General features: G+C 43.8%; 1 protein-coding gene across 1 annotated transcript in view; it reads left to right on the top strand.

The window, feature by feature from the left end:
* LOC311135279 (transcription factor SOX-6-like) overlaps positions 1-25,041 on the top strand; it is a 180,539-nt gene that overhangs the window by 149,413 nt on the left and 6,085 nt on the right. The window contains exons 10-14 of the mRNA XM_084169236.1: positions 10,888-11,037; positions 12,129-12,303; positions 13,062-13,243; positions 20,100-20,196; positions 21,583-21,756. Coding sequence (XP_084025362.1) covers positions 10,888-11,037; positions 12,129-12,303; positions 13,062-13,243; positions 20,100-20,196; positions 21,583-21,756 — 778 coding nt within the window. The remainder of the gene's footprint in view (positions 1-10,887; positions 11,038-12,128; positions 12,304-13,061; positions 13,244-20,099; positions 20,197-21,582; positions 21,757-25,041) is intronic.

The following is a 25,041-nucleotide window of genomic DNA, read 5'->3' as shown; positions in this document are numbered from 1 at the left end:
TGATATAGGATGTAATCATTAGTTCAACAGTTGCAAACAAGAGTTTCTATTGGACAAATTCAGGTATGTTTATCCCCGTTTTGTTCCGTTTGCTTCTGTTTAAGAAATGTTTTTCAACAGAATCGGCGGAATGAATACAACCCTGATCACGCTTTAAAACACAGCTGTTGTATTCCTTCTCGCATCTATATGCGCTCTCCTCTTCTTACCTCTTCCATTCCCTTGTGAACTTCAATGCACAACACATCAGCTGTATGTGACCAGGGGAAAAAACATTTCCAAGCCAAACTGCTACACACAGCCTACATCTTTGTCACCATATTAGCTAATGTAACATCATAGTCAGCATAGCTAATATAACTAACGCGTTAGTAAACCCGCTACGATCATGCAGTAACGTTACAGTGAGTAATCAGTTACAATACATTCGTCAAACCAAAAGCTTACCTTGACTTGAGTTCCAGTGTTGTGTTGGATAGTCATAGCCAGCTAGCTAACATAGCATCCCTCTGTTTGAGCAGGGTGTTTCAGTAGCTGCATTTGCTAGCTAAGTAAGTGAAATTGAAAGTGAAAATAAATGACAATCTCTCTCTCTATATATATTTCTCTCTTGCTTCTCCTTCATTTTGTAAGAAATGTATTTGTTCAAAACTGTTCAACTATTGTCATTCTCTCTCTTTGAGTCAACTACTCACAACATTTTCTGCACTGCAGTGCTAGCTAGCTGTAGTTTATGCTTTCAGTACTAGATTAATTCCATGAGCCTCCTAGGTTTTTTATTGAAGTCAATGTACCAAGAGGAGGACGGAAGCTAGCTGTCCTCCGGCTACACCATGGTGCTACCCTACAGAGTGCTGTTGAGGCTACTGTAGACCTTCTTTGCAAAATAGTGTGTTTTAATCAATTATTTGGTGACGTGATTATATTTAGTATAGTTTAATCTAAAAAGGTTTTACCATTTTTAGTTTTATGAAATTCACTGAGGAGGATGGTCCTCCCCTTCCTCCTCTGAGGAGACTCCACTGAGTGAGACACAGAGAGACACAAAGACAAGAGGTAACAGGCCTCAACAGCTCCATTTGTCATAACAGTATGAAACAGTTTCTACAACATTAAGAAAAATAGTGTGTTTTTACTCTATCGTAGTGTTCTAGAGTCAAAGAGCTGCGGATGAACGTGTGTCAGGGTCATTGTCTACTGTATGTATCAGGGCCAAATGTAAGCATACATCAGCTTGAATGAAAGCTGGCTACAATGGAGCCCATCGGATACCAGATGCCATCAGATGAGACAGACGTTTGACCAGACTGGAGTAGCTGGATGGGCAAGAGGCAGCCTGCCTACCTGATGGCTAGTGGGCATGGACTGGCAAGGGCAGGGGCATGTGTATGGGCAGTGACAGGCTCAGAGTGGGGTCAGATAGGGGAGCAAGGTCACAGAGACTGACCCTGGGACAGCTGTGGTCCAGTGGGAGGCTCTGACTCATGGTGAGAAATAGAGAGATAGTAGTGTAGAGGAGAGAAGGCAGAAATGTATGTGGTTAGGGGAGAAAGAAAGAAAGCAAGAAAGAAAGCAAGAAAGAAAGAAAGAAAGAAAGAAAGAAAGAAAGAAAGAAAGAAAGAGAGGAATAACAAATCCATTACAATCCTATAAAGTTATGCTTCTATTTAAAACACTCTAAAGATGGAAGACAAGATCTGATCTCCACATCTTGCATTCCACACCCTTTATTGATTTTACATCAAAAATAAGTTGCACTTATAGTAACGTCATAGAAGGGAAACTAGAATACAACTAATTGACTAATCATATTCTTTCCTCATTCATGACCTGCACAACAAGCGGCAGAATGTTTTAGTTCCCACTGTGGTAAGGGACATTTGGAATGTGTCCCAAATGGCACCCTGTTCCATTTATAGTGCACTACTTTTGACCAGGGCCCATAGGGTTCACGTCGAAAGTAGTGCACTATATAGGGAATAGAGTGCCATTTGGGACGCAATCCAAATGTCCCTTACCACAGTGGGAACTTCATCATACAATTGTTTCCAGTCCTTATGGCCGGCGTCTCGCATCTGCGGTCTAGTTCAATTGAAGAATAATGCAAGTGCAATACAGTTGCTTTACAAACATTATTGTTGTCATCACAAGACATCTCTCACTCTCTCCCTCAATAGGTGTTTGCAGATTTTTGTGCCCTGTATGGTTTCATTCATCGCAGGACATTTGTGATTTTTACAAGTTTATAGGAGAATCAAATAAAAATGTTTTGGGGCATTGGCACAACTTGAGGAATAGTGATGTGTTCTCAATGAGGCTCAGGTTTGAGTATGAGAGGGCATATTTGTGCAATATATATATATATATATATATATATATATATATACACAGTGGGGAAAAAAAGTATTTAGTCAGCCACCAATTGTGCAAGTTCTCCCACTTAAAAAGATGAGAGAGGCCTGTAATTTTCATCATAGGTACACGTCAACTATGACAGACAAAATGAGAAAAAAAATCCAGAAAATCACATTGTAGGATTTTTAATGAATTTATTTGCAAATTATGGTGGAAAATAAGTATTTGGTCAATAACAAAAGTTTCTCAATACTTTGTTATATACCCTTTGTTGGCAATGACACAGGTCAAACGTTTTCTGTAAGTCTTCACAAGGTTTTCACACACTGTTGCTGGTATTTTGGCCCATTCCTCCATGCAGATCTCCTCTAGAGCAGTGATGTTTTGGGGCTGTCGCTGGGCAACACGGACTTTCAACTCCCTCCAAAGATTTTCTATGGGGTTGAGATCTGGAGACTGGCTAGGCCACTCCAGGACCTTGAAATGCTTCTTACGAAGCCACTCCTTCGTTGCCCGAGTGGTGTGTTTGGGATCATTGTCATGCTGAAAGACCCAGCCACATTTCATCTTCAATGCCCTTGCTGATGGAAGGAGGTTTTCACTCAAAATCTCACGATACATGGCCCCATTCATTCTTTCCTTTACACGGATCAGTCGCCCTGGTCCCTTTGCAGAAAAACAGCCCCAAAGCATGATGTTTCCACCCCCATGCTTCACAGTAGGTATGGTGTTCTTTGGATGCAACTCAGCATTCTTTGTCCTCCAAACACGACGAGTTGAGTTTTTACCAAAAAGTTCTATTTTGGTTTCATCTGACCATATGACATTCTCCCAATCCTCTTCTGGATCATCCAAATGCACTCTAGCAAACTTCAGACGGGCCTGGACATGTACTGGCTTAAGCAGGGGGACACGTCTGGCACTGCAGGATTTGAGTCCCTGGCGGCGTAGTGTGTTACTGATGGTAGGCTTTGTTACTTTGGTCCCAGCTCTCTGCAGGTCATTCACTAGGTCCCCCCGTGTGGTTCTGGGATTTTTGCTCACCGTTCTTGTGATCATTTTGACCCCACGGGGTGAGATCTTGCGTGGAGCCCCAGATCGATGGAGATTATCAGTGGTCTTGTATGTCTTCCATTTCCTAATAATTGCTCCCACAGTTGATTTCTTCAAACCAAGCTGCTTACCTATTGCAGATTCAGTCTTCCCAACCTGGTGCAGGTCTACAATTTTGTTTCTGGTGTCCTTTGACAGCTCTTTGGTCTTGGCCATAGTGGAGTTTGGAGTGTGACTGTTTGAGGTTGTGGACAGGTGTATTTTATACTGATAACAAGTTCAAACAGGTGCCATTAATACAGGTAACGAGTGGAGGACAGAGGAGCCTCTTAAAGAAGAAGTTACAGGTCTGTGAGAGCCAGAAATCTTGCTTGTTTGTAGGTGACCAAATACTTATTTTCCACCATAATTAGCAAATAAATTCATAAAAAATCCTACAATGTGATTTTCTTGAAAAAAAAATCTCAATTTGTCTGTCATAGTTGACGTGTACCTATGATGAAAATTACAGGCCTCTCTCATCTTTTTAAGTGGGAGAACTTGCACAATTGGTGGCTGACTAAATACTTTTTTCCCACTGTATATACAGTGGGGAGAACAAGTATTTAATACACTGCCGATTTTGCAGGTTTTCCTACTTACAAAGCATGTAGAGGTCTGTAATTTTTATCATAGGTACACTTCAACTGTGAGAGACGGAATCTAAAACAAAAATTCAGAAAATCACATTGTATGATCTTTAAGTAATTCATTTGCATTTTATTGCATGACATAAGTATTTGATACATCAGAAAAGCAGAACTTAATATTTGGTACAGAAACCTTTGTTTGCAATTACAGAGATCATACATTTCCTGTAGGTCTTGACCAGGTTTGCACACACTGCAGCAGGGATTTTGGCCCACTCCTCCATACAGACCTTCTCCAGATCCTTCAGGTTTCGGGGCTGTCGTTGGGCAATACGGACTTTCAGCTCCCTCCAAAGATTTTCTATTGGGTTCAGGTCTGGAGACTGGCTAGGCCACTCCAGGACCTTGAGATGCTTCTTACGGAGCCACTCCTTAGTTGCCCTGGCTGTGTGTTTCGGGTCGTTGTCATGCTGGAAGACCCAGGCACGACCCATCTTCAATGCTCTTACTGAGGGAAGGAGGTTGTTGGCCAAGATCTCGCGATACATGGCCCCATCCATCCTCCCCTCAATACTGTGCAGTCGTCCTGTCCCCTTTGCAGAAAAGCATCCCCAAAGAATGATGTTTCCACCTCCATGCTTCACGGTTGGGATGGTGTTCTTGGGGTTGTACTCATCCTTCTTCTTCCTCCAAACACAGCGAGTGGAGTTTAGACCAAAAAGCTCTATTTTTGTCTCATCAGACCACATGACCTTCTCCCATTCCTCCTCTGGATCATCCAGATGGTCATTGGCAAACTTCAGACGGGCCTGGACATGCGCTGGCTTGAACAGGGGGACCTTGCGTGCGCTGCAGGATTTTAATCCATGACAGCGTAGTGTGTTACTAATGGTTTTCTTTGAGACTGTGGCCCCAGCTCTCTTCAGGTCATTGACCAGGTCCTGCCGTGTAGTTCTGGGCTGATCCCTCACCTTCCTCATGATCATTGATGCCCCACGAGGTGAGATCTTGCATGGAGCCCCAGACCGAGGGTGATTGACCGTCATCTTGAACTTCTTCCATTTTCTAATAATTGCGCCAACAGTTGTTGCCTTCTCACCAAGCTGCTTGCTTATTGTCCTGTAGCCCATCCCAGCCTTGTGCAGGTCTACAATTGTATCCCTGATGTCCTTACACAGCTCTCTGGTCTTGGCCATTATGGAGAGGTTAGAGTCTGTTTGATTGAGTGTGTGGAAAGGTGTCTTTTATACAGGTAACGAGTTCAAACAGGTGCAGTTAATACAGGTAATGAGTGGAGAACAGGAGGGCTTCTTAAAGAAAAACTAACAGGTCTGTGAGAGCCGGAATTCTTACTGGTTGGTAGGTGATCAAATACTTATGTCATGCAATAAAATGAAAATTAATTACTTAAAAATCATACAATGTGATTTTCTGGATTTTTATTTTAGATTCCGTCTCTCACAGTTGAAGTGTACCTATGATATAAATTACAGACCTCTACATGCTTTGTAAGTAGGAAAACCTGCAAAATCGGCAGTGTATCAAATACTTGTTCTCCCCACTGTATATATATATATATATATATATATATATATATATATATATATATATATATATATATATATATATATATATATATATAGACACGCTTACTGTGAATGTTTACACACATATACATTTACACACACACGCATGTGCGTACGCATGCGCACACACACACACACACACACACACACACAGGAATACACACGCATGCAGGCACACATACACACATACACACACACACCAGGAAGTGCTTCATTTAGCCTTTCCTTAGTGAGTGTCAGGCAGACAGGCAGTCCATTTTCCCCCTTCTCTCCTTGCTAACCTGCTGAAATAAGTCAAAACCCCATTTGTTTTCCTGATCAATTGAAACCTAGCTAGCTTAGGGGATTCTCCCACTCCCCCTAGGGGCAGGTCTAGGATCCATGTAGTCTTATTCATTATGATCTATTCATTATGATCTAAAAGGTACAAATGATCCTAGATCAGCAGTACTCAGCCCTCATGCAAATCTATAAAGCACAAGAACATGTCTTTCTCTTAGCGTATTATTTCACTAACCTTGCTATCAAAACCAGCATTGATGGATGAAAATGACACTCATCATTTAGTTTCAGTCAAATTAGCACTAACTGCCAGAGCCCCTGTCCAATAGTCAGGCAGTGAGGGGTCTTTTTGAAGACTGTTTGTCAATTTGTAATTTAGAAAATTGCCGCATTGTCTTCCCTCAGGGTTTACTGAACAGCGAGAGGTCCGATTGGGGTTGTTTACGTTGCACATTGGCTTTTAGCCGGCCATCAATCCCGCAGTGTTTTTTTTTCTCGGGAAAAGGGAGAAAAAGGCCTGTTTTTTACTCTTTTGTTTGTTCGACAGTTCCTTAAACGGCATTATGTCAATTGGCAAGGATAGGGTCGATGTCAAGTAAACAATAGTCCAATTATACATTTACAAGACTCAATGTGGCTATGAATGACTGTGGCAATCTGCACTGTTTGACTTCCTAGTTACGGTCGACTACGGTCGTGTTTGTCAGATCTATGTGTGAAGCTCTTGTCTGATGTTGTTTTGGCAGCCATATTGAAAGGGGCAGGGCTATCTCTGTTTGTGTGGGGGTATTCATGTTAAAGTTTGTTTGTGTGAGTTAAGTTTGTGTGGGTATGAATATGATTGGGGATAGAGGCCCATAGCTCAGACTTCCAGTGTCTACAGTAACTGTCTAATTCATTCCCATACATAATGCTTGCTCAGTAGAGAGAGAGAGACAGGGTGTTTGTGCGTGTGCGTGGGCCTCCGAGACATTCAGCTTCTATACCTCAAACTCAGCTCTCCTCTCCTTCCCAGTCGTATGATCAGCAGCCATGCACCGCGGCGAGTAACGCTTGCGGCCACGAATGATTGACGTGCGAGGCCCCACCAGTCATTCAAAGCACATTCTAGCGCGGATCTCATATCGCCAGAGGCCCGTGCGCTCCTCGTACGCTCCAAGGAAAATAAGCGGCTTGACATCAGGGCTTTGTTTCATTGCGGCGAGGGCACCTTCTGTTTGTGTTTAATATCGGCTTGGGAGAAGGCCGTCCAACTCACTGCCTGAACCAAAGAATGAGACGGCGCGGCGGTCCTCCGCTCCGCTGCGGTGGGTCTCGTGTGTCTGTCGCCCTCCTTCCCGGACCTCAGAGCTCCCAGGAGGCCTAGCAGTTTATACTGAAGTGAAATTAGATCTCACAACACTGAGGCCATGAGAGACTGGGAGAGAGGAAGGAGAGGGGTGGAGGAGAGGAGAGAGAGGGGGAGGGGGGAGAGGGAGAGAGAGGGAGAGAGGGGGAGGGAGGAGAGGGAGAGAGGGGGAGGGGGGAGAGGGAGAGAGGGGGAGGGGGGAGAGGAGAGAGGGGGAGGGGGGAGATGAGAGAGGGATGGGGGAGAGGAGAGTGGGGAGGGAGGAGAGGAGAGTGGGGAGAGGAGAGAGGGAGGAGAGAAGAGAAGAGTGGTGAAGGGGGAGATTGGAGGAGAGAGGAGACAGGAGAGAAAGAGAGAGAATATAAAATAAAAGAAGAGTGGGGAAAGGGAGAGATTAGAGGAGAGGAGGAGGTAGAGAGGAAAGTGAGGCAGGCCAAGTCTTACTGAACACAAGCCATGTCTGGGTGGTTTTCCTGCAGGATTGGGGCTTTGATATGTTGTCAAGTCCTCAGACGGAGGTTGACAGCGGTTTCAGGCAGTGGTCAGAGCTTTGATTTAGACTGCTGGACCTTAGACAGAGACTGTGTTTCTCTTTGCTAGATTGGGGTTTTTGATATTTACTATGTGTCTTGGACTGAAGCGTTGTGTGAATTCTCTGAAATTGAGGTTTATTCTCAAGAGTTATTCTGTGAAGCATAAAAAATATACAGCTCTGGAAAAAATTAAGAGACCACTGCAAAATTATCAGTTTCTCTGGTTTTACTATTTATAGGTATGTGTTTGGGTAAAAATAACATTTTTGTTTTATTCTATAAACTACTGACAACATTTCTCCCAAATTCCAAATAAAAATATTGTCATTTAGAGCATTTATTTGCAGAAAATGACAACTGGTCAAAATAAGTTCATGTTCATTTTTAAACAACACAATACTAATGTTTTAACTTAGGAAGAGTTCAGAAATCAATATTTGGTGGAATAACCCTGATTTTCAATCACAGCTTTCATGAGTCTTGGCATGCTCTCCACCAGTCTTTCACATTAATGTTGGGTGACTTTATGCCACCCCTGGCACATAAATTCAAGCAGCTCGGCTTTGTTTGATGGCTTGTGACCATCCATCTTCCTCTTGATCACATTCCAGAAGTTTTCAATGGGGTTCAGGTCTGGAGATTGGGCTGGTCATGACAGGGTCTTGATCTGGTGGTTCTCCATCCACACCTTGATTGACCTGGCTGTGTGGCATGGCGCATTGTCCTGCTGGAAAAAACAATCCTCAGAGTTGGGGAACAATGTCAGAGCAAAAGGAAGCAGGTTTTCTTCCAGGACAACCTTGTACGTGGCTTGATTCATGCGTCCTTCACAAAGACAAATCTGCCCAATTCCAGCCTTGCTGAAGCACCCCCAGATCATCACAGATCCTCCACCAAATTTCACAGTTGGTTTGAGACGCTGTGGCTTGTAGGCCTCTCCAGGTCCCCGTCTAACCATTAGACGACCAGGTGTTGGGCAAAGCTGAAAATTGGACTCATCAGAGAAGATGACCTTACTCCAGCCCTCTACGGTCCAATCCTTATGGTCTTTTGCAAACCTCAGCCTCACTCTTCTTTGCTTCTCATTGATGAAGGGCTTTTTTCTAGCTTTGCACGACTTCAGCCCTGCCCCTAGGAGCCTGATTCGAACCGTCCTCGCCGTGCACTTCACCCCAGCTGCCGTTTGCCATTATTTTTGTAGGTAACTTGATGTCATCCTACAGTTGTTGAGTGACATTCGAATGAGTTGGTGGTCACCCCGGTCAGTAGAGAGTCGTTTTCGCCCTCTGCCGGTCTGTAGCTTTGTTGTCCCCAATGTCTGCTGCTTGACCTTGTTCTTATGAACCGCCGTCTTTTTAATTTTAAGGATGGAAGCAACCTGACGCTCACTGTATCCCTCTGCCTGTAAAGCCAGAATTGAACCCTTCTTTTCCTCACTCAAAACTTTCCTTTTGAACTCTTTTGGCATGGTCAATAGTATTTTTTTATTAAAATTACTTTTGAGGTACTATTAGCACTGTTTTTACCATCCAGCTGGTCCTATTGCAAGAGGATAGTGATGACCACAGCAGTGATTTTTATACTTTTCCTCATTAAATAAGATTTGGTTCAGGTGTTCACCTAATCAGTACCTATTTCAGTAGAATGAGGTGTGCCTGTGTTGGAATTCAACAGACACTGGAATGGAATGGCTGTCATACATGTAGAGATGCTGATTTTAAGAAAAATTTGCAGTGGTCCCCCTGCTCAAGCCAGCGCATGTCCATGCCTGTCTGAAGTTTGCCAATGACCATCTGGATGATCCAGAGGAGGAATGGGAGAAGGTCATGTGGTCTGATGAGACAAAAATATAGCTTTTTGGCCTAAACTCCACTCGCCGTGTTTGGAGGAAGAAGAAGGATGAGTACAACCCCAAGAACACCATCCCAACCGTGAAGCATGGAGGTGGAAACATCATTCTTTGGGGATGCTTTTCTGCAAAGGGGACAGGACGACTGCACCGTATTGAGGGGAGGATGGATGGGGCCATGTATCGCGAGATCTTGGCCAACAACCTTCCCTCAGTAAGAGCATTGAAGATGGGTCATGGCTGGGTCTTCCAGCATGACAACGACCCGAAACACACAGCCAGGGCAACTAAGGAGTGGCTCCGTAAGAAGCATCTCAAGGTCCTGGAGTGGCCTAGCCAGTCTCCAGACCTGAACCCAATAGAAAATCTTTGGAGGGAGCTGAACGTCCGTATTGCCCAGCGACAGCCCCGAAACCTGAAGGATCTGGAGAAGGTCTGTATGGAGGAGTGGGCCAAAATCCCTGCTGCAGTGTGTGCAAACCTGGTCAAGACCTACAGGAAATGTATGATCTCTGTAATTGCAAACAAAGTTTTCTGTACCAAATATTAAGTTCTGCTTTTCTGATGTATCAAATACTTATGTCATGCAATAAAATTGAAATTAATTACTTAAAAATCATACAATGTGATTTTCTGGATTTTTGTTTTAGATTCCGTCTCTCACAGTTGAAGTGTACCTATAATAAAAAATACCTGCAAAATCAGCAGTGTATCAAATACTTGCTCTCCCCACTGTATATATATGTACTCTGACATTTAACTCTAAGCATTTCTCTGACGAAGTTTTGAGGAACACTCAAAACCTCAAACTGGATCCAAGCATTGATATTAATCAATACGCAAGCCCCTCTGTTGCATCTGTTGAATGAATCGGCGTCGTAGATAGATTGTCGCTGATTTGAGTTAAATGTGCTTTCTCTGGAACCCAACCTTGATAAACAAACACATTCCTCCAACAATGCTCACAGTTGTCTTTTTCATTCCAGCTTCAACCCGATCAACTAAAGACAAGTGCGTTTTTTCTCAGAATTGTGTTTGTGTGTTTTTATGTTCGCGTATACTTCTGTGTGTGTTTGTGTGTGTGGTTGGCTCTGACACACACATCACATTGTAGACAGGAGCTGTGCCAGACAGAGATTAGAAAAAGACACACTGGGACATGAAGAGAGAGGAGGCGGGAAGCAAGCGTCCGACTAGCGGCTGGCTGCTGATGTTAATAACTTGTCGGTTTCCCTATTTCCTCCCTTTGTAGCAGCTGTACGCCGCCCAGCTGGCCAGCATGCAGATCTCACCCGGAGCCAAAATGGGCTCCCTGCTGCAGCCTCCCAACTCCTCAGGCCCCCTCTCGCCCTCTGCCTTGAAGAGTAAGAAGAGAGCATTGAGTCCTGTCACTCACATTAAGGTGAGCCATCCCTTTATGCTTGACATTGTGCGTTTTGTTTTGGGCCTTGGTTATCTATGAATCACTGACTGAAGCAATGATTCAAGTGAAAGGGAATGAACATGTATGCGCTCACACAGAGACACACACAGAGTCATTGGCACTGGCTGCTGTTTGGCATGGGCTCAGACATCTTCACTGGAGTGAGCTCGAGAGCATACTCATAATCTTGACTCGACGAGGCAATAATGGGAGCCATGTGTCTATGTGGGGTCGCTGCAACCAGCATTACAATAGACCAGTGTCAGAACTCACCGCAGCTCTACAGTAGTACTCTGGCCTTGGAACTTCCACCCTTCTCTAACCCCTTTCCACTCTCGCTACCCATCACACTGGCATCCCACCCATCCCCCAGCCTCCCAAATCACGTTCCTTCTCCTCTCCTCAAGACCGGTTCCAAATTAAATCCATGTTTGTTAGTGTACCCTTCACCACACAAGAGGCCCAGTCAGGCGGTGTTGACATGCTTACTTCTTTTCCAGTTGTTATCCCCTTCCAGGGATTTCTCACAAACTCAATGTGAGGCGATATGGTCATGAACCTTTGATTAAGAAAGTGAGGAGGAGACGCCACAACAAAAGTCCCATTGGCTTTTTTCAACAGAACTGGATGATGAGATAGTTAAGGACTTAGACGTTTCAATTTGAGCGCTGGAGTGGTGAACAGTACAGAGCCCTGTATTTTGGATCGGAATGATCAAATGTATTTATAAATGGCCACAACCTGAGAGGGGGGATAATTGAGTAAAGACCTGATCGGGTAGCAATCTGAGGTTCAAAGCATAGCTGTGTAGCTTTATTTTTCCTTCCTCTGAATAATGTGCGGTCCCAACACAGTGCCCTGGGGAACACCACAAAAGGCTTAAAGCACTCTCGCACTCTCAAACACATTATACACACTCTCCAACCAACAACCAAGTTTTTCACCAGGTCTTCACTTAAAGCAGTTTGTTATAATTCCTTCATAACACCGTCAAAATATTTGTGTTTGCCCATGTAACAGGTCCATGGTGTGTTTTCAGCCTTCGCCACTCTTTCTTCTATCTTCCCCAGGAGGAAGGATCGACGCAGCCCCTGAATCTCTCAGCCCGACCCAAGACTAGCGAGCCCCACCACTCCCCATCCTCGCCGTCACACAGCCTGTACCCTGGCAACAAGAGCAGGCCCATCAGCCTGGGGAAGGGGCGCATCCCCAGCCCCCTCTCCAACATGGGCAGGGGCTCACTGGGTGGGTACAGTGAACACACACACACACATGCATGCGCAAACACTCACATTAGGTACACATGTAAATGCACACAAACACCTTCACACTGCATAAAAACAATCCAAGCATCCTCCGCCAGTTCGAGTCATGAGATTTCAACCCCAAAGGAGACCTTCCTCACATCATTGTCTGCCCTGTAACATAAACATTTATGCTCTACCTCTGCTATCTGTGATTAAGCCCAATCTAAAGCCTCTCATTACGGTGAAACAATTTTGCTAGCTCCTCTAGAGAGGCTTTGAGGACGCGCCACTTCACTTGTGTTCCTTCCTATGTGCTATTTCTCGCCTTTTAATTTTTTTTTATTTACATAGAAGCTTCAAAAACATACTGGAATTGTGGGTGCTTGTAGAGAAACTGCAATTGGAAAAAATATAATGTCCAGAGGAGTCTTTCATTTTCTAACCCCAAATAAACCCCTAGCCTCTACCACCTAGGCACATGTGTAGATCTGAAAGAGCTGGATATGTAAACACAATATGGTAACAGCTCCACCTCGCCTTCTGATAGTCTAGGCACAATTTTTGCTATATTGCTTACACTTGTCCGATCCTCTCAGCTCTACGCATGTCTAGAGAGTAGGAGCTAGGTGTCCATTTGGAATCAGACGTTCGTCTAGATTTTTTCCATTGAGGTCACGTACAGCAATGATGCCGATTGGTCTGCCGCTGTGTCCGTCACAATCAGATACTGACGGGGTCAATGCTTCCCGCCCACAGACATCCTGTCCAGCCTGAACTCCACAGCACTGTTTGGGGACCAGGATGCAGTGATGAACGCCATCCAGGAGGCGAGGAACATGAGGGAGCAGATTCAGAGAGAACAGCTTCATCACCAGCAGCACAGCCTGGAAGCCAAGCTCACGGCCCTGAGCGGCATTAGCTTCAGCAATGGCAGCAAGGTTAGTCACGACACAGATAAAGACACACACACAAGCACACACACTAGCTACTATCTAATTAGCACTATTATCCTCGGTTTGGCTCACAATGCAGACAGATGCCTGAACAATGTACACTTGTCTTCTTACATACTCTACTATAAATTCATTCTCAGATTGACACAGGGCAAGCACAATTCTGTCATTCTGTCACTTTCTCCTCTCATGCATGTACTGTAAAGGGAAATAATGTTGTCTGCCTTTTGCCCTGGAACCCTGGCCAGTGCTCTTGAGATCCTCTCTTCCTTCTTGTCCACATGGCCACCCAGAAGCCAACTGCTTTGAACAGCCGGCAACTGGGCCGTGTGTGTCTCTGTCTTTGTGTGGGTGTGTGCATGTGTGTGTGCGCGTGTGCATGTCTGAGTGTGTGTATGTGTGTGAAGCAGGGGGGGTGGGCGTTGAGTCCAGCAGTTCCTCTTCTCTTGCCATTTGGGGATTTCTGCCTCGGAGGTCTGTACCCAATTAGAACCTCAGTCTGGGCAGAGGGCATTCAACCCCCCCCCCCCCCCCCATGTAAAAAAATATCTTCCAAATATCAATCAGATCCGTCAATCATGGATAGGAGCAAGGGAAAATACATTTTGAAAAGAAGAAATTATCCTGCCATCTTCCGAAGGGATTGATTGATCCCAATGTTGGCAGGGAGGAAGGAGGAAAGCAAAGATAAATAATTAATATTTTAGCAATGGATACTTTGAACCCCTTCAGCCACAGCCCCAACTAGGTCAAGCTTACTGTACATATTAAACACAACCTACTAGGATATCTGTTTTTGATTGGGAGTTGTTTGTTTAGCTTAAAGTGGTAAAATATGCTGCTATTTATCAGTGTTTTTATAGATGGGTTTACATGATCCTAATCGAAACGTCTAAATGTGTCAATTATCTTAAAGGTCCAATGCAGCCATTTTCATCTCAATATCAAATCATTTCTGGGTAACAATTAAGTACCTTAATGATTGTTTTCAATTAAAATGGTCAAAAAGAAAAAAAGAATGCTTAGCAAAGAGCAGTTTCTCAAGCAAGAATTTTGCTATGACTGTCTGGGACTGGTCTGAGTGGGAAGGGGAAAACTGAATCTAGCTCTTATTGGCAGAGAGGTTTGGAACTCTCTTTCTTATTGGTCTATAAATTATGGTATATTATTGGTCACCAGGCAGGCCAAAACTCCATCCCACCAAAACAGGCTGAAATTTCATTTTTCAGTCATTTAGCAGACACTCTTATCCAGAGCAATTAGGGTTAAGTGCCTTGCTTAAGGGCACATCGACAGATTTTTCACCTAGTCGGCTCGGGGATTAGAACCAGCGACCTTTCGGTTACTGGCACAACACTCTTACCCACTAAGGTACCTGCCACCCGCAGGTTGTCTTTTCAAACAGCTCTTACACTAAAAGGGCATTATCATAATTTTTACAATTTCACAGTTTTATTCCAACCTCATAGTGTGGAAATATATATAAAACACAAGAAAATCACATTTTTGACTGCACTGGGCCTTTAAATGATCAAATGAAGCTTGGTTTATTGTGAACAACAGGTTTTTAGGTGAGTTTCTTGTGCATTTCTCTGTTCCGCTCTCACATGTACCAATACTATATTTTCTGGCTTTATAAGAACAAACCGAGAGATGCAGCAATTTACTTTATGGCTCCATTCCTCCTAATAAAATGCTCATTTGGAATCCCTCAAAGTAATTGTTTCCGGTTCTAAAACACGGCAGGCCAGTGTTTGTAGTTCAGTGTTATTCGTTACCTAACAACGGTTCCTCAAGCTTTCTTTTCTTAGCTTTAAATGTATCCTTTTTCTGTAAAAAGGGAGCATTTTTTAGCCACTCATAGGACTGTATCTGTCTTAGTCAATTCATGACTCACCTCCTCCATTCTGCAAAATTGTACCACTGTACAATTAAATGGAGATGATCCACTTCTGTATTTGAGTCTGAGCATCAAGCTTTCTCGAAAAGCATTTTTCTAGCAATATTTGTTGCAATTTTGGGGACATTTTATAGACATTCTTTAGATATACATTAGATTAGACAGTATGAAACTACTGAAACACGTGATCCACCTCCGATCTCAGCTATAAGAGATTGAGTGAGGTATCCACACAGATGAATGTGTTCTTATACTACACCTTGGGTTGGAGAGAGTGTGTGGTATAACTGTATATGGAGCTATGCTGATGGTGTGTGGTGCATGTGTCTGTGGCTGTGTGTCTGTATGCATGCATGTGCTGGCCTTCTCCTTAGTCATCGTTCAATTTAAGCACAGTTCCCTTCTCTATACGTTCTACTACTGAAAGTGATCCAGGTCTCCTCTTTCTGTTGCTGTTTGACTTTGGCTCCAGTTTTGTGTCCTGGCAGTGGGCTGGCCTTAGCCATGCTAATGTCATTATAGCTCCTCTTGCGCACAGACGCTAGCTATGTCCAGCAAGTGGCATTGTGGAGTATCACGTTACGCTTATGCTGCCAAGCAAGCACACTGAAATAGCCACTGAGTGTAAGTGCGTGGGTGTGAAAGAGAAAGTGTTTGTGTGTGGAGTAAGTTTAGGCCAGTTTTGAGCAAGCGAGCTGCCCTTGAATAGAGCATTAGTGCGTCCTACTCAGGAGAGGACTAGTACTTTATTTGAACGCCCCTGTCACTAAGCCCACTTAACTCTGTCGGGAGTTGACATCAGCTGTCAGGACTACTCAAGTACGTTACACCAGCTCTTTTGTGTGCCACACTACAGGGAAAGGAGGGACAGTTGAGGAGAACATTAGAATGTGGATGACTTGAGTCAAGTCAGGCCAGTCACCACAGAGCAGTCTCTTTTGTCTGTAGTGCTATTCACAGGGTGTTATGGTGCGCATTGTCAGTGGTTGTATGCGTCTAATAGTTTTTGCGCTAAATCATGTATAAGTACTTTTGCGTTAGCGTTGATGTCCAAATTCAAGGCCTATAGATACAGTGCCCGCCGTAATTATTTGGACAGTGACACATTTTTTGTTTTTTTGGCTCTCTACTCCAGCACTTTGGATTTGAAATGATACAATGACAACGAGGTTAAAGTGCATTTCTATTGGGTACGAAATAATCTGAAACATAACCGAAACAAACAGCAAATGCATCAAACAAGTTTGTAGAGTCACAAGCTTGATGTAATCATTTCGTGCTAGGAATATGGGACCAAATACTAAACTTTTGACTACTTTAATATGCATCAAGTGAATTTGTCCCAATACGTTTGGCCCCCTAAAATGGGGGGACTATATGCAAAAAGTGCTGTAATTTCTAAACGGTTCACCCGATATGGATGAAAATACCCTTGAATTAAAGCTGCCAGTCTGCACCTTAACCTAATAGTCATTGTATCATTTCAAATCCAAAGTGCTGGAGTATAGAGCCAAAACAACAACAAAATTGTCACTGTCCCACTGTATTTATACAACACTATGTATACTATTTTAGAAATAGGGTGGGCGTAAGCTCCTTCAGTTTCAATGAGCAACAGGGCAAGGCGTCTGTATTAAGAGATGACAGGTAGAGTGAAAGAAGGTCGGAAGGAGGGAGAGGAGGAATAGGAGGGAGGGAGAGGGACTTCACTGCTCCTTCAGTTTCAATGTACAACAGGCAAGGCGTCTGTATTGAAAGATGACAGGCAGAGTAAAGGACGGAGGGAAGGAGGAGTGAGGGATTTCACTGCTCCTGGAGGAGGCAGTAAACATTTGTGGGTCGGTTAGAGCAGGGTTTGCCTGTACGCGTCGCCGCGGTAATGAGCTCAAAACGACGCTGATAAAACTGCTCGGCCGGCGCAGTGTTTATAGGGCTGCCATAGCAATCCGTTGAAACGTGTGCCCAGTCAACGAGTGCAGGAGAGCCTAGGCAATAGAGGAGCTCTGTGTGTCTCTTTAAGTTCCGATATAGATCGAGTTGAATTTTGGACAAGCCTCAGTCCCGTAAAGTAACAATATATAACGTTATTTTATAGCTTTGAACAATGTAGCTAATGTCGATTATTCGTCATTGTTGTAATTTACGAGCGACCACATTGGACTTTTGACTTTAGGCCTGCTGCCATACTGAGTCCTGGTACAGATTAAGTCCTAAATTACTTTTTGGGGACTTTTTGGTGAGTGCTGATTTGATCTTGAGTTAGTCCTGTAGACTGTTTCCTAATTTTCTGTAAGTATTAAAAAGTATTGAAATGGGCCTCTTCAGTTTCTATTCATGCACTGCTCTCAAGTCATTGTATCTTTATTGTCTGTATAACAAATAACAATAACTAGGCTATATACAAGGGGTACCGATACCGAGTCAATGTGCAGGGGTACAGGTTAGTCGAGGTAATTGAGGTAATATGTACATGTAGGTAGGGGTAAGGTGACTATGCATAGGTAATAAACAGAGAGTAGCAGCAGCGTATGTGAAGAGTGTGAAGGAGTGTGTGTGTGTGTGTGTGGCGTCAATATGCATGTGTGTGTGTATATGCTTTGTGTGTGTCCACGTGTGTGTTGGAGTGTCAGTGTAGTATGTGTGAGTGTGTGGTTAGAGTCCAGTGAGTGTACATCGAGCTTGTGCAAGAGAGTCAGTGCAAAAAATAATAATAAAATAAGGGGGTCAATGCAAATAGTCCAGGTGGCCATTTGATTAACTGTTCAGCAGTCTTATGGCTTGGGGATAGAATCTGTTAAGGAGCCTTTTGGTCCCAGACTTGGCGCTCCGGTACCGCTTGCCATGTGGTAGCAGAGAAAACAGTCTATGACTTGGGTGGCTGGAGTCTTTGACAATTTATAGGGCCTTCCTTTGACACCGCCTGGTATAGAGGTCCTGGATGGCAGGAAGCTCGGCCCCAGTGATGTACTGGGCCGTACTCACTACCCTCTGTAGCGCCTTGTGGTCGGATGCCGAGCAGTTGCAATACTAAGCGGTGATGCAACCAGTCTGGATGCTCTTGTTGGTGCAGCTGTATAACTTTTTGAGGATCTGAGGTCCCATGCTAAATCTTTTCAGCCTCCTGAAGGGGAATAGGCGTTGTCGGGCCCTCTTCACAACTGTGTTGGTTTGATTGGACCATGATAGGTCCTTAGTGATGTGGACACCAAGGAACTTGAAGCTCTCAACCTGCTCCACTACAGCCCCGTTGATGTGAATTTTCATGTAATCTGACAATAGCACTGGTTTCAATCCAAGTGCCAATGCCGTTTAGCAAACTCCAGACATTTACATTTGTTGGATGACATGAAAATATAGCTTTTTGGCCATACACACCAGTGGTGGGTTTGGCATTGAAATTAGAATGCATAAGCAGATAGCTAAGAACCCCATACCTACTGTAAAATATGGTGGTGGATCTTTGATGTTATGGGGCTGTTTTGGTCCTGGGGCCCTTGTTAAGGTCAACGGCATCATGAACTTTACCAAGTACCAGGACTTTTAGCCAAAAACCTGGTTGCCTCTGCCTGAAACTTGGCCAGAAGTGGATCTACCAGCAAGACAACAACCCCAAGCACACATCAAAATGCACAAAGAAATTGTTAATTGACCACAAAATCTCAAGACTTGAATCCCATTGAAAACCTTTGTTTTGAATTGAAGCGGGCAGTCCATACATGCAGACGAAGGATATCAAGGATCTGAAAATATTCTGTATGGAGGAATGGTCTATAAAACATGTCTGTCACCAGAAAACGGGGAGGAGGAGGAGGAGGAGGAGAAAAGCTGGATGCGTGGTGATTGTGGAGGCCCTTGTTTTCCACCACAGTTTGGGAGTGTGGTGGACTCATTTGAAGGAGCGGGCGGAAGGGTGGGCAGTGCAGGGTAATCAGAGACAGTAGGCAGGATGGGTGGGGAGCATCGAGTCAGAGGCAGCTTACATGGTAGCGCTGTGCTGGGTAGATCTCGCGTATTGTCTTTTCTGTGGCTGTAAATAATTTTTGGGGTGCCGTTCTCTGTCTTTCTCTCTCGTTCTCTCTCTCTCACTTTCTCCCGTTCTCGCTCTCGCTCTCTCTCTCTGTCTCTCTCTCTCTCTCTCTCGCTTTCTCTCTCTGTCTGTCTCTCTCTCTCTCTCTCTCTCTCTCACTTTCTCCCGTTCTCTCTCACTTTCTCCCGTTCTCTCTCTCTCTGTCTCTCTGTCTCTCTCTCTCTCTCTCTCTCTCTCTCTCTCTCTCTCTCTCTCTCTCTCTCTCTCTCTCTCTCTCTCTCTCTCTCTCTCTCTCTCTCTTCATTTTTATTTTATTATTTTACTTAATTTATTATCCTGTTCTCTTCTCTTCTTCTTTCTATCCTGTCTTTTCTCAAAACCTCCTTTCTATCTCCCCTAAGCTGGAATGGTTGTCTTTTGCAACTCTTGCCTCTCGCCGAAAGCAGTGTGTGAGAAAGTATGACTTGAGTTCGTTACACGATCATTAGCACAGACCTCATCATATAGACCCACTCTAAGATCACAAAGAAGAACAAGACCTTTGATCCAAAGACGCCCAAATTACAATGCAAACAGCTACGCATTGAAGACTGAAACTTTTGATGTTTGATGTGTATGTTTGCTAAATTGCTGAAATTCTTTGAAATGTGTGTTCTGTGATGATTGTGTTATTCTCTCTGAGCTCTTATACCACAGCTTTACAGTTAGTTTAATTGGACTCTTAATAGCATTTTCACACTATTAGGCAGACCCAAACTGTATATTTCATTTCACATTGTCCTTTCCAGCATGGTTCCAACAACTATGATGCATGCATAAACCAGGGCAGCTTTATACAGCTCGGCTCGGCTCGCTTGGCTTTGCTCCGTAGTGTGAATCAACCCTTATTGACCTTTGACCTCTTTGTGTTTTAGGAGCGGATGCACTTTGAGAGTTTGAGTCAGCACCTGGGAGAGGATGGAAAGATCGGCCACAGGGTCATTGACCTTACCAGACCTGAGGATGTTCATGGTGAGTTCCGTCTTTTTTCTTTTTTTCTATTTTTTCTTTCTTTCTTTCAAAATGTCTAAATAATATTTTCTTTCTTTGTTTCAAAATGAAAAAAATATATATTTCTCCCTTTCTTTCCATCTTCTTAAAGTTCTACATACACAACGATCTCTTTCAGTTCTCCATACTTTTATGTAAGTGCATTCTGTACAGTACAGTATGTTCTGGTTCATGTTTATGACTGTGTGTATGCTTACCATCCATGTTTATATGAATGTGTATAAGAATACATTGCCGTTGTATGGCTTGGTGCATAATAGTAGAAGAACAGAGGAGAAGAGAAGAGAGAGGGTCAGACGGATATTTAAAAGACAGGAAAAGAGGTTAGGTTTGAGGTAAAAGTGGGCACATCCTGCTCAGGCTAAATGGATGCTAGTGACCCTTCACTTGGGGCCCTTGGTTAGATAGCGCCACTTTTTAGGGCCTCTTTCAACTGTGTTCCCTATGGTAGAGAAACGGACAGAGAGATAGTCTGCTCTGCACACAGGTATTCACCAGACCCAAATATTTATTGTGTTCTTCTCGGAATGCCTTAGTCAAGGCACAATGTTTTCCAAACCCCTGCCTTGTACTTATAGGCCCACTCTGTGATATTTACAGCTTTTTTCGATCACTTAAGGCCTCATGAGATTAGTTTATTAACCCCATCACAGCCCCTGAGCTTTATACCAAACCAAGTGGCGGGCCCTCCGTTTTGTTTTTCGAATTAAGGACCTTTAATACAACACAATTTTGCAGTGGGCTTCTTACGTCTACGGCGAGAAGTGGTATTCTAGATTCTCCCCATCTTTCCAACCCACTAACACTGTTTGTGTCTCAGACAATTCCACCCTGCCGAAGTATGCAAACAGAAGCAAGGCAGTTAAAACGGAATTGGGTTTTTTATATTTTCCGGCTCAGAACCCACCTGTTTTCTATAAACCCCCAGTGTTTACAGGTTACGGTGGATTGGGAAGCATTCATCACGCTGTAGTTTGAAATCAGAGCCATAAACACAGGACCGTAAACAGAGATGTTATCTGGCTGATAATCAGAGCGTCGTTGACGGCGACCAAAGCGAGCGGGTCCATCCCCATTTATGCTCTTCTGTGTAGAGTAGACGCAGGCCCCCCTCATTTCTGTAACACACAAGTGCACAGACACATACGCACGCATGCGTGCACACACACACCACACGCACACATATATTCTTTACCCATCTCTTGCCTTTCAGTTGTCCCCTCCCTCACTGTCTGGAGGCCATGCTCTTAGACATACTGTGCAGTATATGTACTAATGGCTTAATGGGTTTTTACACGAACGAGTGAGCGATTGAGTAAGTCATGAAATGTCCCTCCCTTCCCACAGGTGTCGCCAGCACTACGGAGGCCCGGGTCTTCAGGGAGACCAGGGGCAGGAACAGTACTGAGCCCCACATTAAGAGGCCCATGAATGCCTTCATGGTGTGGGCCAAGGACGAGAGGAGGAAGATCCTGCAGACCTTCCCCGACATGCACAATTCCAATATCAGCAAAATCCTGGGTAAGATGGCAGAGCTGTGGTCAAGCGGTAACACTCCCTGGCATGTCGCATATAAAACTCCACACCGGAGACCAGGGTTCAATCCCGGCGTCCATCCTTCTCACTGTTTCTCCCACATGCCCGTTTGATTTCCTTACTGTCTGAATGAAGTGTCAAAAATATATATCAAATTTTTTTTATATGCCCTCCATATACCGTGGCCTTGTTATGGTCATACAGGGTCTTTCAGTTGCAAAGATTAAGTGGATTGATCTTCCACAGTCAGCAATTTAGCGGTTTTGAGTGTGAAAACATTGCAAATCGTCCCGGATTGGGACACAGTCAAATCAAATTGTATTTGTCACATGTGCAGAATACAACAGGTGTAGACCTTACCGTGCTTATAGAGTTAAGAAAATATTTACTAAATAAACTAAAGTAAAAAATAAAATAAAAAGTAACACAATAAAATAACAATAACGAGGTACATTTACATTACATTTTAGTCATTTAGCAGACGCTCTTATCCAGAGCGACTTACAGTTAGTGAGTGCATACATTTTTTCATACTGGTCCCCCGTGGGAAACGAACCCACAACCCTGGCGTTGCAAGCACCATGCTCTACCAACTGAGCTACACGGGACTGAGTCAATGTGCGGGGGTACAAGTTAGTCGAGGTAATTTGTAAATTTAGGTAGAGGTAAAGTGACTATGCTGTTTAGATAATAAACAGCGAGTAGCAGCGGGGGGGTCATTGTAAATAGTCCGGGTGGCCATTTGATTAATTGTTCAGCACTCTTATGGCTTGCCGGTTGAAGCTGTTAAGGAGCCTTTTGGACCTACACTTGGCGCTCCGGTACCGCTTGCCGTGCGGTAGCAGAGAGAACAGTCTATGACTTGGGTGACTGGAGTCTTTAACCCCCCCAAAAAAATTGGAACGTAATCTCAGTGTATGTGGCCTATGCGGTGACTTAACCCTAAATTCTGGTGTTACGAGCACCCACCCTCAAACTGACTGAGCCGTCAGTCACTGAGCCTTCCCCCACTGGTCAGCTCATACACAGTTCATAGGGTAATCCTGAGTAAGATGGTGTAGGCGTGCAGCTAGGGTGTAGGCGTGCTCTTTTATAGAGGGCATAAGGGGTAACTGTGCACACTGTGTGCTTGCTTTCCATCGCATGTGCGGCTATGTCATGTTTTAAGAGGGTCTCATTTGAAACAACACTGCCATATGAAACAGCAACTGAAAGCGTTACCACTATCCCCCACGTCCACCTAAACATTCAATGATGTATTCAAAATATTGTAAATCTACCAATCAATCGGTTAATCTGATCTTATTGAATCATTCATATTAGAATAAATAACATATCTCCCTCTTACAAAGTTCAGTATAGAAGTCACACGCACCCATAGAACTCTCTCTCTCTCACACACACAGAGCTCCACTGTGAGACTCTGACTGGGGTGATGGATATGTGCAGTGAAAAGCGCTTCTTGTGTTGATACTAGCCTTCTGAAAGTATTCACACCCCTTGACTTTTCCACATTTTGTTGTGTTACAGCCTGAGTTTAAAATTGATTAAATGGAGATTTCTTGTCACTGGCCTACACACACAATAATACTCCATAATGTCAAAGTGGAATTATGTTTTTAGACATTAATGAAAAATGAAAAGCTGTAATGTTTTGAGTCAATCAGTATTCAACCCCTTTGTTATGACAAGTTTAAATAAGTTGAGGAGTAAAAATGTGTTTAACAAGTCACATAAGTTGCATGGACTCACTCTGTGTGCAATAATAGTGTTTTTGCTTGTTTTTGCTGTTCTCCAAATAGCATTTTAGAGTTTAAAAATTTTAATTATAAAAATAAGGTAAAGAAACAGACAACACTTTGTTTTAAGTTAAAGCAGTAGGCCTTTAATACATATTTATTACAATCAAACCTTCCGTTTACCTTATAATACTTGTTTATCTGTGTTTCATTATTCAATTTCTTGCGGGCTTGATGTGGGTATTTCAGTTAATCACTGGACAACAACATTTCCTTCGTTGGTCGGTTTTTAAATCAAAAAGTAACATCACTACAGTAGCATGTTCACGAGATTCGTTTCTCCTTGCAACTTCAACAGACAGCCACTGTGTCCACTGCTCTGTGACCCTGAATGTCAGATTTTGTGGTAATTTGATCAGACTGCTATCCGGGGTGCTGAATATCAGATATTGTCAGATATTGTCTTGTGCGGCTCCCTCGAAACATTTTTTTTTTAATGGAAAAAATGGCTCTTCCAGTAATAAAGGTTGTCGACCCCTGCACTAGGCCAAAATGTTTGCCGTTGAGCAAACGGTGTCAAGTGACTTTACTCGCTAAATGAATTGAGGCAAACTGAACGCTGTATTAAAGAAATACAATCTTTGCACTTTGCTCATCCGTCATATACATAGACCATTGTTCAATATCACTGAAGTTATCATTCTAAAACTCTTACCCTATGAGGTCCGGAGCTTGCTGGTTTTCTAATTAATTGTACCCACCTGGTGTCACAGGTCTAAATCAGTCCCTGATTAGGAGGGCAACAATGAAAAAACTCAGTGGAACTGGCTTCGTGGTCCAGAGTTGAGTTTGAGGGTTCTAAAGCATTGGATAGCTCAAACCTCATCACTCAAAGTTGGGGTCAAATGTAAAGGGTCAGAGGTCACCTATCACTTCCTCCTATCCGGCGGAGACTGAACATTCCGGATATTTACCTAGTTAGCGGTTTGTTTGTGGTGACACCAGGGAAACACCAGACCTGAGAGGCGATCAGGAGACGATGGAGGGTGTGCTGCCCAAACACAATAACACAGCTGGAGACGAGGGACACGATGCAGCCGCGTTAGGCAAAAAAAAAAAAAAAAAAGGACCTCACTGTTTCCTTAGTTGAAAAAGAAGGGAGTCTCGATAAACGTTGGTAAACAGAGTCCTGGGTTTACGCTCCAAATGGCACCCTTTACCCTAAATAGGGCACTAAATAGGGAATAGGGTGTCATTTGGGACGCAGCCCTGGATTCCTCTCTGTGTGTGTTCTAGCTGTGGTGTGTGTATAATGGGTTGTCAGAAAGCCACGCAGATGTGCTCCATTCCTGCGGTGACGGTCCTGTCCACTTGTTCCGTCAGCTGGGTGCTTATAGGAGAGACATGATGAGAACACAATGTATCAGGGATCCTGAAGAGGGACAGATTCCTGTTTTCAAGCACACTTCAACAGTGTATATGCACTAGTAGTCTCTCTCATATTACAAGTTCCTACTTGAAGAGATTTCCT

This window comes from Coregonus lavaretus (genome assembly GCF_964263955.1).
Source record: "Coregonus lavaretus genome assembly, chromosome: 9".
NCBI lineage: Eukaryota > Metazoa > Chordata > Actinopteri > Salmoniformes > Salmonidae > Coregonus > Coregonus lavaretus.
This window is presented reverse-complemented; position numbering and strand designations above follow the sequence as displayed.